The sequence below is a fragment of the Cannabis sativa genome, chromosome 2 (genome assembly GCF_029168945.1).
Source record: "Cannabis sativa cultivar Pink pepper isolate KNU-18-1 chromosome 2, ASM2916894v1, whole genome shotgun sequence".
Lineage (NCBI taxonomy): Eukaryota > Viridiplantae > Streptophyta > Magnoliopsida > Rosales > Cannabaceae > Cannabis > Cannabis sativa.
The window spans coordinates 52,033,455-52,049,440 of record NC_083602.1 but is presented as its reverse complement, the minus strand read 5'-3'; the positions used below and the strand labels follow the sequence as shown (position 1 = coordinate 52,049,440).

At 31.2% G+C, this 15,986-nt stretch overlaps 3 protein-coding genes across 5 annotated transcripts; 1 reads left to right on the top strand and 2 right to left on the bottom strand.

Annotated features, from left to right (window-relative positions):
• Window positions 1-1,620: 1,620 nt before the first annotated feature.
• Window positions 1,621-3,645, bottom strand: LOC115718423 (pentatricopeptide repeat-containing protein At3g56550). The gene has a single exon (XM_030647198.2). It carries the CDS (start codon window positions 3,459-3,461, stop codon window positions 1,647-1,649), a length of 1,815 nt encoding a protein of 604 aa, XP_030503058.2. The 5' UTR covers window positions 3,462-3,645; the 3' UTR covers window positions 1,621-1,646.
• A 4,590-nt stretch (window positions 3,646-8,235) lies between these two features.
• LOC133034347 (uncharacterized) lies at window positions 8,236-9,404 on the top strand. The gene is made up of 2 exons (XM_061109414.1): window positions 8,236-8,452; window positions 8,584-9,404. The coding sequence occupies exons 1-2, from the start codon at window positions 8,236-8,238 to the stop codon at window positions 9,402-9,404; spliced, it is 1,038 nt and encodes a 345-aa protein (XP_060965397.1).
• A 563-nt stretch (window positions 9,405-9,967) lies between these two features.
• On the bottom strand, window positions 9,968-14,994 carry LOC115720590 (flap endonuclease 1). Of its 3 annotated transcripts, XR_004012269.2 has the most exons (19): window positions 14,809-14,964; window positions 14,604-14,720; window positions 14,452-14,510; window positions 14,230-14,289; window positions 14,094-14,147; window positions 13,891-13,939; window positions 13,739-13,786; window positions 13,560-13,625; window positions 13,403-13,453; window positions 12,967-13,086; window positions 12,800-12,884; window positions 12,544-12,625; window positions 12,051-12,165; window positions 11,805-11,861; window positions 11,668-11,714; window positions 11,529-11,583; window positions 10,823-11,009; window positions 10,293-10,414; window positions 9,968-10,138 (listed from the first exon to the last, which is right to left on the bottom strand). XR_004012269.2 is itself a non-coding variant. In XM_030649738.2 (18 exons), exons 1-17 carry the CDS (start codon window positions 14,818-14,820, stop codon window positions 10,337-10,339), a joined length of 1,155 nt encoding a protein of 384 aa, XP_030505598.2. In that variant the 5' UTR covers window positions 14,821-14,994; the 3' UTR covers window positions 9,968-10,138; window positions 10,293-10,336. The 3 variants fall into 3 exon arrangements, 2 of the variants coding, with proteins under 2 accessions (XP_030505598.2, XP_060964838.1); XM_030649738.2 differs by lacking the exon at window positions 10,823-11,009 and having other exon boundaries at window positions 14,809-14,994; XM_061108855.1 differs by lacking the exons at window positions 9,968-10,138; window positions 10,293-10,414 and adding an exon at window positions 10,496-10,690.
• Window positions 14,995-15,986: the final 992 nt, after the last annotated feature.

Genomic DNA, 15,986 nt, shown 5'->3' with positions numbered 1-15,986 from the left:
TTATAATAGGAGTTTCTACATAGAATTCCGTAAAAATACAAAAAAAAAAAAAAAAAAAAAAAAACACTATTTTGAAGTATCAAAATGAAAAAACTCCTAAATATAATTGATTGGATCTATTTTTAAGTATATTTTCAGATTGACATCTAATAACAATTCAATTCAATCTAATTGTAATTAAATATTTTTTAATTGGATAGAATTAGATATGTACCTTCAATTTGATTAAATTGAATATTACTAAATTGAATTAGATATGTATATTCAATTAGATTAAATTGAATATTACTCATAACCCAATAAAAGATTGTTGAGTTTAAGTTAATTTTAGAGTTAGAGAGAGAATATAGATATATTTTTTTAGGAAGAATATAGATACTTTAAATAGTTATATTAGAGTAGCTTTAAGAAGATTGCTTAGTAATTTTTCCCCCGAACTTTGACATGTACTAAATTATGCTCCCTGAACTTTTTTGGCCGTTAAAAATTCCCCCTGAACTATTAAGATTGTTAAATTTAAGGACTTTTATCTAATTTTAGTAAAAAAATTCTAACATGGATGAAAGTTCAGGGGGCATGATTTAATATATATAAAAGTTTGAGGGGCATGATTTGGTAGATACCAAAGTCGGGGGAGCATGATTTAGTACCTGAAAGAGTAAAATTGAATGAATTTAGACAAAAGTCCTTAAATTTAACAATCTCAATAGTTCAGGGGGAATTTTTAACGGCTAAAAAAATTTAGGAGGCATGATTTGGTATATGTCAAAGTTCGGGGGGAAAATTACTAATATGTAGTGCATGGGTTGTGCAACGAAGCTGCATTTCTTGCAACATTTTGAGATTTTATTTACAGTGCATGGCATATATCATATATGTACTCTAGTCACTACATATATATATTTTTTATAATTTAATTAATATTTATATATTTATATTATTGGATTTATAAAATTAAAAATTGTTTTTTGGAAAATTTTATAATGCACATTTTTAAATTTAATGTACGAATTTACTCCTATTTGTTTCGGCACCCAACAAACTTTTTTAGTCTATTTTTTTTATATAGTAGTGTATATTATAGTTATTTAAGATATCCTGTAAAATTTTGAAAAATTTAATATGTCAAAAACAATGCACTTATTTAAAAGTGGCGCATGGATATATTCCTACTTGTTTCGGCATTCGAAAGACTTGTTTAATCTTTTTTTTTATGGTCGTGTACTTTATAATTATATAAGACATCTTACAAAATTTTGAAAAATTTAAAAAAATTAACATGTCGAAATGAAAATTTAAATTTTCTGTCACGTGACTCTTATTTAGAGAGATGCATTGTAAAAGCACCTTATAATATTTTTTTGTATAAATTTAAATGTGAATACCATAAATTATTTTTATTTTCAATTATGATTTAAGTAAAAATTAATTATATTTTTTTATTTTATTAAAAATTAATATAAAAATAAAGAATATTTTTTTTAATGCAATTTTTAGTGTTGTAGTTTGAGTGAAAATATTTTTTGATGTCAAATTTAGTGATAGTATAACACTGAATTTTGTATATCCTTAGAGATACTCTTGTAGATCATTTTAAAAAAAAAATAATAAAAAAAATAATTTCAAAAATCATTGAGTAACATTATTCACCAATAATCTTTACAAGAACATTCTCCATCCTTAAAGTGATGGAATCGAACTCGATCCCTTACCACTATTTCTCGATTAAATGCTTTTGAAACAAACTTAGTAAATGAGTGGCAATCTCTACAAACTCTCAGATTCTTTGTTATTCTCAAGCATGTCCCAACTGGAGTTCTTGAGATCCCAAAAGCAATAGCTAGTTTCTCACTGTGATATGAACCATTTCCCCAACAGTACCCTTCTCCACTAAAACCTTTTAAACTCACCAAAGACATTGAATCTTCTTCCACATAACCAAGCAAGGTCACTTCTTGGATTACTTCTCTCAACTTCATGTAGATTTCATTAGTATCTGGATGTGATATGTCGTTTACAACAAATTTATGAACTTGATCATTAATTTCCATCCAGCTCCAACCAGGTGTGGTCTTTATTCCTTGGCTTTTTATCATTTTTCTCATTGTGGAAACCCCATCTGCATTGTTCACTTCACCATAGATTGTAGCTAAAAGAACACAATCCCCTGCATTTGAGGCCCTAAGCTGTACTAGATTCCTCATGGCGATTTCTCCTATTTCAACGTTTTTATGAATCTTGCAAGAACCAAGCAAAGTTCGCCAGAGGACTGGATCGTTCTGAGATGGGCAACTGTTTATTATATCCAGCGCTAGTTTGAGTTTTCCAGCTCGGCCTAGCAGATCAACCATGCAGCCATAATGCTTAATTTCGGGTTTGATGTTGTACTTTGAGAGCATCAAGTTGAAAAACTTGACACCCTCTTGAACTAAACCTTGGTGACTACATCCACATAACAAACCAAGAAATGTAATGGAGTTTGGGTTGACTCCCTCCATTACCATTTTCCTAAAGAACTCGATTGCTTCCAACCCTCGACCATGGACGCCATAGCCAACCACAATTGAGTTCCAAGTAAAAATATCTCGCTTCTTCATACCATCAAAGACAGAAAGAGCAGCTTCCAAATTTCCACATTTAGCATACATATCTATAAGAGCATTTCCCACATAAATATTTCTATTCAAAAATCCACTTTCACGAGCCAATCTGTGCATTTCGATTCCAAGATTCAAAGCACCAACATGTGCACAAGACGAAAGCAAGCCAACGAGTGTGAACCCATCAACACCCACATTCTCAATTCTCATAAGATCATAAGTTTTCAACGCCTCACAGTGAAACCCCGCTTGAGCGTAGCAAGAAATCATAGAATTCCAAGTCACCAAATCTCTCGCAGGCATTTCATCAAACACCTTCCGCGCATTCTCAATCGAACCATTCCCAGCATAAGACCTCATCAAATTCGTGCAAACAACAAAATCCCTATCGTACCCAGACCGGATTACAGTACCGTGAACCTCTTTCCGTTTGCTATCGGCCAAGGGAATGATCACTCGCTCGCAAGCTCTGAGGACGAACGAGAACGTGTACGTATCTGGACGAGACCCAGTGGGGATTGAAACCATTTGGTTGTAGAAAAATATGGATTGGATAGGAGATGAACTGCGGGAAAAACCCCTGATGATGGAATTCCAATGATCGATTTGGGGGTTGTGAATTTGATAGAAGAGAAGACGAGCATAGAGTAAGGAACCGGAGACAGAGACAGCACAGAAGTTGAGGAGCTTGGTGGAAATGGCGGGGTGATTGAGAAGGCCAGCTGTGATAACGCAAGCATGGATTTTGCGAAGCTTTTTGAGGGTGTTGCATCCTTGAAGGAGATTTAGTATGGTTTTCGTTTTGGTGTTTGAAGTTTCGGCAGGAGCCTCCAATGGTGGAGATTCCTGTGATAAAAACATGGAACAACACTATAAAATTACACAAATAAGTATATTTCTATGGACTTGTTTACGTTACTTAATCGAAATAAGAGTAATTTAAGTTACAAAAATATTTTTTATTTTTTTCTTAAATGAAAAAATATTCATTAAAGAAGAATTTCAGAGTACAAAAGAGTAAGAAGCTCCATTGGAGCAATATGTACTAGAATGGTACATAGTACGATCATAAAATAATTGAGAGCCCCTAGCAACTTAGCAGCTACTCAATTTATAGATAACTTGATAAAAAGTAATGAGAAAATAACGGCATAAGTACCAAAGTTTTATATTTATATGACTTAAGTACCTAATTTTTTTTTAGTGGCAAAAGTACACAATGTTCACTTTTGTTAGTATTTGTTAGTACCCAATTCAATTCTGTCAATTTATATACACGCGTACAACTCAGATTAATTCACTTATTTACTAAGATGTAAAATGATGAGATAAAAATAAAAGGCATATTAGTAAATGGGTAAATTAATATGAGTTGTACACGTGTACAAAAATTGACAGAATTGAATTGGGTGCTAACAAATACTAATAGAAGTGAACATTGTGTACTTTTGCCACTAAAAAAAAAGATTGGGTACTTATCATATAAATATGAAACTTTGGGTACTTATGCCGCTATTTTCCTAAAAATAATTGAACATTACAAAAGAGATAATAAACTTGACATTCTTTAACTAAAAGCCCAAAACCAGATTAGATGTGATCAACTATCAATTTCGATGACTACATGTTGCCAAATTAGAAGACATGAGAAGAGAACAAAAAGAGGAAATTACACTTTATACCTTTTTTATATTGTCCTTTTTTATTTTTACCCTGTTTTTTAAAGTCTATCATTTTTACTTCTTTTTTTAAATATTGTACCAATTTTGCCCCTGTCACTTCAAGATACTCTCCATGTGACTCTCTTATATCAGGGTATTTTGGGTACAATACATATAAAAAGAGGTATGTTTCAAATAAATATAAAATTAGAGCCAAATTTAGTTAAAGAGACATTTTTTAACTTACCCCGAACAAAAATACTTTTTACTTTATAATTTTGTTTGTAAGGGATTTACCGATATACCCATATTTATTTTGGTATTTGAAATAATTTTTTAAAGAGTATATTGTAAAAATATATAAAAGATATATATTTTTTTTAAAAAAAAATAATTTATAGCCCAATTGTTAACAAATGCAAGAGAACTTCTAAATATAAAACTAACAAAACAATAATTGAAACATGTCAGCAAGTTTAAAATTCGACAAATAAATGAAAGCTATCAATCAGTCGAGACTCTCTTGTGGTGTTTGGTTACTAAGTGAAAATAGAATGAGAATAGGAATAGGAACAAAAATAAGAATAGAATGGAATGAAATTTTTATTCTTTTGTTTGGTAAAGGCTATAGAATCAACAATGGAATAAGAATTATTATGTTTGGTATTGTATGGAATGGAATAGAACATTTATTATTTTGACCAAATTACCCTTTATTTTTCAAAAATGATATTTGTTTTATTAAATTACCATTATTTTATAAATTATAAAAATAAATAATATTTTTAGCAAACAAATATATATTTTTTTTTTTTTGAAATTAAACTCTTATTAACAAGAACCAGAGTTTAATACAAATCAATAAACAAGATGAAAAATTCTCAATCTAAACTAATTCACCATCCACCCTAAGTGCATGCACAACTAATTCATGAGAAACAGACATGAACTAGGGATGCCTTAGGAAAACTGGAAAGTAAACTAGCAAAAAAATTAAAAAACCTAGATCATTACAACATAAAGAGCGTTTTTGAACCGTAGAAACCAAAGCTAAACAATCAAACTCCACATAACTAAAAGGAAGAGCAACGAGTGAAACTAATCCACAGCACTACCACTAAGGCTAATGCTCCTGCTTGACTGACTAAGAAGTAACCAATAAGTTTAGATCTTCTGCAATGTGTGAATTTCCACCTTTGAAGTAAAGATAAACAACCTACAAAACACCAAAAAAAAAAAAAAGAGGTGAGCATTTAACTTATAAATATGCACGTCTCTTAGTATTCGTCACTGCGATAAGGTTTATTTGGATGCAAACAAATATATTTATCACGTGATAAATATGCACATTCTTAAATCTAATTATTAAAAAGTAAAATAATAAAATTACATATAAATATCTAATAATTAGTATCAACACAAATTTCATCTATTTAATTTAATCATCACACATCTATTATATATCTATATAATTATAATTATGTTCAAAGTGTTAATATAATTACATAACTTTAACATTAACAATATAATGGTAACATCCAAAAGAGTAATAAGTGGTAAAACCTCCAAAATATTTCAAAAGGTTATCAATGCACACCTTAATTATAATGATGCCTAAAAAAAATAATTACATAATAAGGCACCATTTTTTTGTAAAATATTTACATTTTTACGTTCAAAGAATGTTTTTTTACATTTTTACGGTTTTCCAAAAAATAACACGAAAACAACATGAAATCAACAAGAAAACAACATAAAAGTAACATCAAAATAACAACAAAAAATAACATACATATAACAAAAAATTAACAAATGAACAAAATTTCAATATAAAAAAACCGTATTTTATGTAACTAAAATAAAAAAAATCGTAAAAATATTTAAAATTCTGTGAAACTGTATTTTTATTGTTTTTTTTATTGTTTATGTGCATTTGTGAAATTAACCCAAAAAAAAAAAACCAAAATTCTTCCCATGTATAAAGTGAGAATAACTTAGAAAATCCTAGTATTTTTCTCATCTTTTTCATTGTTTCTTACTGAAATACGACATATGTGAGCCATTAAAGAAAAAAATAACAGAAATTATATTATTGTTCAAAACACATTCTCAAATAATTTATGTATATATATATAGATAAATATTTATATATTTATATCCTCAAACACAATCCTTATGAGAGTATAAAAAAAGTAGTAGATAACCCATCAAACATATTGTATAAAAAAGAAATTTTCTTTCTAATACAAGGAAGAACAATAAATTGCATAAAAAAAATACCTTTCAATAGTATTTGAGCTGATCCTACAGAAATATTTGGTTAGAAGCTCTCATAATCTGAAAAAAAAAAAAAATACATTATTATTAGAACAACAATCACAATCACCGGTCTAGAAACACATATATATATATATATGGAACACTTTTTAATGGGTAATACTACATACGATATTTAAGAAGAAGAAGGAAGAAGAAGAAATGCTCTGTTAAAGGAAAAAAAAAAAAAAGAAGAAAGGATGAGAAAGTACCGTTGGAACTTCTTGGAGAAGAATTGATAGGGCAAAATGGACTTTTGTTGGTAAGGAATTAGCTTTCTACTGATTTTATAATGGAAAAGGAAATCCCTAGTTTAGGTGATTTATAATTCCATTGGAATGGGCTTTCAAGCTTTAATAAAAAAACCAAACACTTATTGGGCCCTCCTAAGGAATGACAAGTCCATTCCATTGTCCATTCAAGTGAACCAAACACAACTTTAATACGAGAAAATGACAAAATCATGACAACCCAAACATCTAGCCCACTCTAGCGCCATTTCAGTAGTCACCATTTTAGCATTGAGAGGGGAAACGACCTTACTAACTTTAGCTCTCAAATACTAGGTTAGCTGCAAGTCGTCCACCACTAACATAGCGTAACCCGACCTCCCTTAAAGGTTAGGGTTGTTCATTGAATCACATGCAATATTTTTAGACCTATCCAGATCAAATACAATTATACATTGGATGTTGGATTTCTCCAATCGATCCAATCCAATACTGTAGGCTCAATCGAACCGATCCAAAAAATCATTGGATTGAATGGGTTCCATCCAATGGATGAATCCCTGTATTGGATCGAATCCAATACTTTTGATCTAATATTTTTTAGACCGAATTGGATCCATCCAATATTTTTAATCCAATATTAATTGAATTGATTGGGTCAATCTAATCCAATCCAATAATAAATATTGATTTTTTACCTAAACGGTTAATATATTAGTTCAAAATATTACAACCCAATATAAATCCAACCTAAATTTTAATATAAGTCCAACATAAAAACATAAAAACTAATTAGAATAGAAAGAAATATGATTAAAAAAAACAAGGTGATTATCATATAATTAAAGGAAACCCACTTAGAAACAAGGAATATGATACATTTACATATATCTATAATACATAAAACTAAAGAAAACACTTAACTTTGACACTAATTCATTACTTATATATATGCAATTTGACCAAAAATATGAATATTTTATTAAAAATATATATGTTTTGAAAAAAAAATAAAAATATGAAAAATCTATTAAAGATAAAGTGTTGCTATTTTCGAAAAATTACTTTATATACTAATTTTTGACCTTTTTTTTTTTTTTTAATTTACAATTTGAGTTGTTCTAATAGTTTCTCCAATAATTTTTATGTGAGTTACTAAATATATTTGGTTTATGATTTAATTTATTTTGTTAATTTAATTGTTATAAATTTTTTATGTAAAATTCTGTAAAAATATATATAAAAAAAAATTGCTTTAAAGTAAAAATAAAAAAACCCTTAAAAGATCTCATTGGTTCAGGTGCAAGAATCCGTGTGGGGAATGGCTTGCGTATTGGGATAACATCGGACCCTTGGCTACCAGATCCCCATCACCCGTATGTTACTTCTTCCCATCCTTCTTCGGCTGGTAATTTTGTGTCTAGTTTGATGCAAGTGGATCATCATAAATGGGATGAGGAGATTGTTTCAGACCTATTCAATGACAGGAATAGAGATCTTATATTAGGGATCCCGCTTTCAAATTCTGCAAGTGCTGACTGTTGGAGTTGGAGTCGTGAGTCCTCTAGGTTTTATACAGTCAAGAGTGCATATCGATGGTTGCAGCAGATGATCAAATACAGGCAGCTTTTTGGAAGACATTTTGGCAAGTCTGAGTGCCTCCTAAAGTTCTTCATTTTGGTTGGAAAGCCATCACCGATTGTTTACCAACTCGGGTTCAGCTTCACACAAAGCATATCTTTGTAAACACCGTGTATCCTGTGTGCAATGGTACAGAGGAATCAATTATGCATATCCTTGTCCATTGTCCGTTCGCACGTTTGTGCTGGAATAGGTCTGCTGTCAATTATGTTGCAGCAGCTACAGCTGGATTTAAGGACTGGTTTGCTGCTGTTGCGAGCGGCGGCACTGCTAGTTCAACTCCTGAGAATTTAATGGTCGCGTTGCAGATTTGGAATGCACGAAATGAGGTGTTGTGGCAAGGCAAGACAAGGTCAACAACGGATGTTGTTCTAACAGCAAAATCGCATCTTAATCAATGGTTGTGTGCTCAAAAAAATCGGTTGGGACCGATTCTTATTAAGAACGTGCAAGTTTTGGAAACAGAGCATTGGACTAAACATGTGCCTAGTATGGTTAAGGTAAATGTTGATGGGGCTATCTTTGAGTCGGCTAGTTTGTATGGGGCGGGGTTCATTGCTAGAGACAGTCATGGTCAGATTGTAGAAGCAGTCTCAATGAGCAGGTTCAGGCAAGTCTCTCCTGAAGTTGCTGAAGCTTATGGGATCAAAGAAGCGTTGAGTTGGATAAAAGGTAAAAATTGGAAGCAAGTTGTTCTCGAATCTGACTGTTTGGTGGCGGTTCAAGGAGTACATAGCAGTGTGCAATTATCTTCAATATTTGGTCTGCTACTATGGGAGTGTAAGCAACTCTTAAATGAGTTGGAAAATATTTCTTTAAGTTTTGTTAAACGTTCTACTAATAAAGTTGGGCATTTTCTTGTGCGCAGTTTTTGTTATTTGTCAGTTCGTGTGTTTCATGCGGATGATTCTCTTTTGAAGTTATTAAACATTGTAATGGCTGATTCTTTATTCTAATAAAAAAATGCCCAACTTTATTAGCAAAACGTTTAACACACGAACAATGTTTAATAACTTTATTCATAAAAATGCCCATTCCTTATTCATGTGTTTCATGCCATTTTTTATTCATTAAAAAAAAAAAAAAAAGAACCCTTAAAAATACACACATTTTGAAAATTTTGCCTCAAAAATCTAAAAATAAAAATTTCCCTTTTAACAATCCAAGAACACATTTTTCCTACTCAATTTTTTTTTTGGCTTAACTCTACTCAATCATCTTTTAATACATAAATAGAATACTTTTTAGATCTGATTAGTTAAGAGGCATCGAAAGAAAAACTACTTCGAATTCTTTTAGCTGTAATGTCATTTTAATATTATAATTTTCCTACTATTTTTCAGTTGAATGGTCATTTCTTCAAAAAGTCACAGAAAGGCCATTATATTAGACAACTAAAAGAAATTATCAACTTTCTTTTTACTTATTAAATTCTATTCCAATTTCTTTATATTCTTATTTTCACTCCTACGTTTTTATTACTTCCAACCAAACATACCTTAGTTCCCACTTATAACAATTAAAAAAAAGGCTATGGAATTAAATTACTGTTTCTTTAAACGAAAGCTAAGCAGAAAGTTTCATGTTAGAAGAAGAAAACCTAAATATTACATCAATCAACTTCCATTATGAGCTCAACAAAATCCAAAGCATGCATGGATCTCATAAGCTGTTACAAGATGTAATCTTCCTGCAAAAAAAGTGCAAGAGAAAATGTTGGTATTTCGAGTAAAAGCAATCGACATTCCAAAATGTTCCATGTCACACATTAGTTCCCAACATTCGTGGAAATTAAGAAAGACAACATGAACTGATTTTTAGTTGGCTCTACAATTAGTTAATACCTGATTACAATAAAGTTGGGCTCTATGTTCTGATGCCAAATAAACTATTTCTTCTTTTTACTACCACCCGCTTTTGCTTTCTTGTTACTGCCAGCTTTAGCAGCAGTGTTCACAGGTGTTTCCTGTAAGAAATTAGGCATAATAAGTTGAAAGTTAAGAATTGACAGATTCAGCAGATGCAGAGTTTGCTGCAAACAAGGAAACCCAAGGAGATACAAGAAATCAGAGACTGTTGCTGTTACGCTATAACAGAATCAAAATTATTTGACAAAAGAGGCTTATTGATGTGGTTCGCCATTAGTTTTAATATGGTGATAAAGTTATTTCTGCTAAATACTCACCACATTCTTGAGCTCGAAGGGCTAGAGTTATAAGCGAGATTTCACATCATCCCATTACTTAAAGTACGGTATGAAAATAAAGAAAAAAAAGTCAAATTGTGATAAAAATGGGACAACGACACCACCATTTTGTGCTAAATATATATTATACTGCAAGGGAATTCAGTAAAGAGTGGCTTTGAAGGTCACCAGGATTTCAACTTCAACGGACAAAGCAAACACCTTTGGATAATGGGATAGAGTGCCTGAAACCCAGATCTAATATTGGCAGGCTCAAACCGCCAATGATCTTGGTCCCGAATGAATTAGATGCTTTCAAAGAGAACACCTTATGCTTCAAGGCTGGTTTAGGAGGTCTAAGCACACATTTGCTTCCCTGTTATCCAATGTAGTGACAAATTATGGTAATCGGTCAGGGTGAGACTTCTAGAACATTTACGGAAAAAGGGACCCTTCCATAATGATTTTCACATGGAAGCTTAAAAGTTATAAGACCTTTCACCTTTTCTTAGTCCTCAAAAATAGGGTATAGAACATTCATATTTCATGAAAAACTAGGCAAAAGCTCAAACAAATGTTTTCCTTGAAAAGACTAGCAAAGAGAACAAAATACTTCATAATGAAATTAGATAGTAGCAAATTTTGCATATTAGCGATTAGAGCAAAAACAGTGAATAAAAATTCTCAATAGCTGGGCGTATCACCCCACCTAAGGAGGGGGAGGGAGAGAAAGAGAGGCAGGCAAATAATCGAGATATAAAACAAGATCAAATCTGCAGTATTTAGGTCATATCTTAAAGGTATGAGCCAGCTATGTCTAGTAGCATGATAACAACGTGAAACAGAAATGCTAATGTAAAGCATTAAAAACATAAGATTCTTAATCAGAATATACCTTCCGCTTAATTGGTACGGCTGAATTAGCAACTGGCTTGAAAAATGATTCCAATCTGTGAAAGGAAACGCAATGCATCACAATACTGTATAGAAGGACCTTATGGACATATTTTTTATATCATACGAGCATCACGTACCTGCCCTGTGATGATTTGTTCTTCGCCACTTTAATTTTTTCTATTGCCTAAAATAATTAGAAGAGAAACAGAATAAATACAAAATTAACTTTTCTAAATAAAAGTAATAATATAATATGAATAAGTAGAATGCACACCTTTGTCACCCTGTCACTGTTGAATCCATTTTCATTTACCAAAAAGGCAATCAACCCCTGTAAAAACAAGATGACAACTTAAAACTAATTTAATTACAATTAAAAAAGTTGATACACAACATTTATGTACAGCACATATAGACATGAAACCATACATACATACACTCCCAGCAGAAACACGTTAATATTTATTAACATATATGATACACACCCAAAAGAAAAGTAAAAAAAAAATGTACAAATTACTTCTTCATCTGGAGCAGTCCACTTAATCTCAGGTTCTTCTTCATTACTATAGACGTTCGGCTCTTTAAAAAGCTGCCTAGCCTCTTGATATGGCCAATTATCTGGTATTTGGTACCTGAATAAGTAATAAAATTAATTGCTGAACGGGAACAGTGATGAGACTAAATATAAAGTACACCGCTCTACAAACTAAGAAGGAATGTTCTCCATCTGCTGTTAAGTCAAAAAAATAAAAAATAAAAAAAGAAAGAACTCTCAGTAAGCTTGCAAAATTGTATATTTCTTTCACATGTATATTTTGCAATTGTCAATGATTAGCAGAATGGTAACAAACCTGCATATGCCAACTTGCTAAACCATTTCTATAGAATAATATTCTAAGATACAAGTATTGTCATTTTTATTACTAATCGCTTTGATAACAATAATTATATTCAAAAAGATAAAACAAAATAATGATTTTAAGTCCAAGCATCATAATCAAGTAAACCACCTCTCTCTGTTTAGGTTCTCCAGTATATTCTCTATGGAGCCATGTTGACGGATGAGCTTCAATGCAGTCAGTCCTCCGATACCTGTATCATATATATTTCTGGGTATTCAAAACTTGATGCATCATATAAGAAAACAAACTTCATAGTGAAGCTTCGTGCTAAAAGAAAACACAATATAAATAAATATCTAATAAACAAGAAAGCTAGCACCCGACGGTAATGTGTGTGGGAGACACATTTGTGGGACTAAATTACCTCGAATGTTCTCACAATAATCACATCCAGAAAGAATGCACAGATCAATGAACTGATCCATGGTAAGATTTAGCTCCTCCAAAATCTAGAAAAAGATCATAATCAGAATATTTTATGGTCAGAATATGCAACAACCCTTAGAATATATTATGGTGTTAAAGAAGCACCTTTGCAACTTCAAATTCCATGACTGGGATTTTTCTTGAGCTGGGATCCATCAAATGGCGTAGAAATCTAGGAGCTCCAAATGTTAGAGAATCCATATCTTCAGAAGCCACACCATAAACCTAAAATTAAACACACAAAAAAAATTAATATTGATGTATTACTCATCATTGACACATTCACGCAGAGCAAAGCATAATTAGTTTTATCAACGAAACCACATAGACACCAGTACTAATGTAAACAAGTTTTAAACAATCAAACAAAACCAGTATATCATCCCTCAAATAGGATGAATGGATTTGTCAAATTGAAATTCTTATACAATGATGTCAAAATATATAGGTTCTGCAGTTGCTATATGCCTTGATATTTTTTTTCCTTCATTACATTAAATGTAGTACAAAAAATAATTAAGAAGATAGAAGATTTTCTTGCCTTCCCTGATTTGCAAAGTGCAGCACACTGTGCTTCTGCTTCTGAAGGAGCCTATGAAAACCAAACCATTTCCCTTATAAGCAAGGCAGTATTTGTATATCCTATATACTTAAAGGTCGCATCAGCCAAATTTTACTCCAAAATGAACTAATGTTACCTCAATAACAGGAACACCCATGAGCTTTAATAGCCTTTTGCAGTCATCATTGTGCTGCTTTGTAACCTGCCAAATATAAGAGCACTTCAGATTAAATACATACACAACAGACAATACATGTACGGATCAAGTTAAATGTGTAGCAGTTGATAAATAAGCAACAGAAGTAAACAACCCACCTTCACAGTCCGTTTGCTGAATTTCTCAATGTCTTCCTTATTGCCAGACTACAAGGACAAGAAAAAATGACTGCGTTGTTTACCATAATTTTAAAGTAGAAAAGAAACCCAAGTAAAGTATTAGAACATAAAGTAAACATGGAAGTACGTACCTCCATGGCAGCCGCCAAATCCTCAGTAGCATCTGCCCTCTTTGAGTACCTGTGTCATAATCAAGTTGTAAGAAAAACACTAGGAGAGAAAGAAAAAGTTTTTCAATTCACTTTTCTTTTCTTGTTTATGCTGGGTGTTACAGTTTGATTAGTAAAAAGTGGTAAAAAAAAAAGGCGAGCTTGATGGTACTGGGAAGTAGTACCGTTTTGCCAGTTCTTGCTTTTTCATCTCTGGAGGTTTCCCGTCAAAAACATAACTGAATTAAAATATTAACAAATTAGTTCAAAACTCATCAATCAGCCAATGCATTATGACACAAACACAGCATATAGACTTACACTGGCTTGATTCCGGCCTCAAGAAGCCTAATTGTTCTCGCAAACATACCTTGCAAATGACTGCAAAACGCCAAGGAAAACAAAAACCATGTCTTTACATATTTATTCATTATGCCAAAACAACATTACACAACTCAAGAAAGTTCAATAACAAAGTATTGGCTTTTTAGCAAAATTTCATTCAAAATAGCAAAAGTTGCTTAAGTGAAGAGTTTGTCAAACCTAGTAACTTCACCAGCTTCATTGGTCAACATCTCAGCCCCACTTCTTCCCACAACAATCTACCAGAATTAAAAGAAACCCGCATCAAAATAAAGCTAAAAAGATAAAACAAAACAGAACATGCATAAATACGAAGAGAAGAATGTGCATACAAGAAATTGATATATGCTCATGCTCGCATCCACAGCGATCTTGCGGCCAAAATAGCTTTCGAATTTTTGCTCTTTCATGGACTTGGGTGCATTGTCCGCCAAAAGCTTCGTTAAACCCTAAAAGGCCCAAGAATAAAAAAGAAAGACAGAATCTAAGAATCGGAGTATGAACCAAAATGAGAAAGTGATATCAGAAATGAAGTACCTTAATACCCATTATTGATATAGGTCGGAGAAGAGGATGGTCTGTAGAATTTGGAGGTTAGGGATGAGTATGACGCTGTTTCCCGCCTTTTTGTAGAAACCCGCCCTCTCACTTAGCAGTGATGTGCCTCTTATATAGTGTTGGATCGCACGTGTATTATGTCCATAACCTCAATTAGGTTCTCTTTAGTTAAGATGCCTTTCACACATTTTCCTTTTGCTTCCAAATATTATCAACACACTTAAAAGACTTTTTGTTTTGAGATTATTTCATAAAAATATAAAAATGATAATTTTTTTTACATTTTTATGCATATGCTGTATTTTTCTTACAGATTTTATTTTTTATTTTTACAAGAAGTGTTGTTTTTTTAAGTTGTTTTCAAAAAAAATATTTTAATGTTGTTGCTACAAGAAAATAAGGTGATTTGTTTTTAAAACAATACAAAATGTTATTTTTCTATTATTTCAAAACAATATTATTTTTGAAAAAAAAATAGTAAAAACTTGTAAAAATATAAAAAAAATTATTTTTAAGTGTATTGTATAAATTTCTCTTTTCTTTATCCTTTATGTAACTTAAAAATTGTTGTCTTGTTCTAAATAGTAAATTCTAGATAATGTTGCTTGATATATGGCACTCCTACTAATGAGTAATTTTTTTTCTTTTGAAAATAATGAGTTTAATTTACACATTAGAACATTATTTTATCATATAATCTAACTATAAACGATTTTTACTAAAGTAATTTGCGGTATAAATACTTAAATTTAAATTTCGATTGTTAATAAATACCTAAGTTTAAATATACTAGCAAGAGTATATATTGACTTGGCAATTAACGGTCATGTACCTACTGAAGTTCCAAAAATATAACTTAGGTATTATTATCGTCAAATATTAAACTTAGATATTTATCTATAAACAATAGTTAAACTTAAATATTTACACTATAAATTACTCTTTTTATTAATAAATATTAATTCTTTGAAAATAAAAACAAAAATAAGAGTTATTTGTGTATACAACAAAATGATGCATGCAAAAAATTAGGTGAGAAAATAGATTTGAGAAATATTAAAAGGTACCAATAGTTTGGCCGATTACATTATTATGTGTCAATATCACTATTAATTTAACTAAGTATCAACTCTCATATAGTTTAATATAATAATTTT

Bases quoted from the DNA above. Each gene is read 5' to 3' on its own strand.
- LOC115718423 (XM_030647198.2), bottom strand. From the start codon at position 3,461: ATGTTTTTATCACAGGAATCTCCACCATTGGAGGCTCCTGCCGAAACT.
- LOC133034347 (XM_061109414.1), top strand. From the start codon at position 8,236: ATGCAAGTGGATCATCATAAATGGGATGAGGAGATTGTTTCAGACCTA. The intron at 8,453-8,583 runs GCAAGTCTGAGT...GCAATGGTACAG, and splicing joins GCTTTTTGGAAGACATTTTG to AGGAATCAATTATGCATATC.
- LOC115720590 (XM_061108855.1), bottom strand. The intron at 13,087-13,402 runs GCAAGAAAATCT...GTTTAATTTTAG, and splicing joins CACTTTGCAAATCAGGGAAG to GTTTATGGTGTGGCTTCTGA. The intron at 11,010-11,528 runs GTATATTCTGAT...ATTGGATAACAG, and splicing joins CCGTACCAATTAAGCGGAAG to GGAAGCAAATGTGTGCTTAG.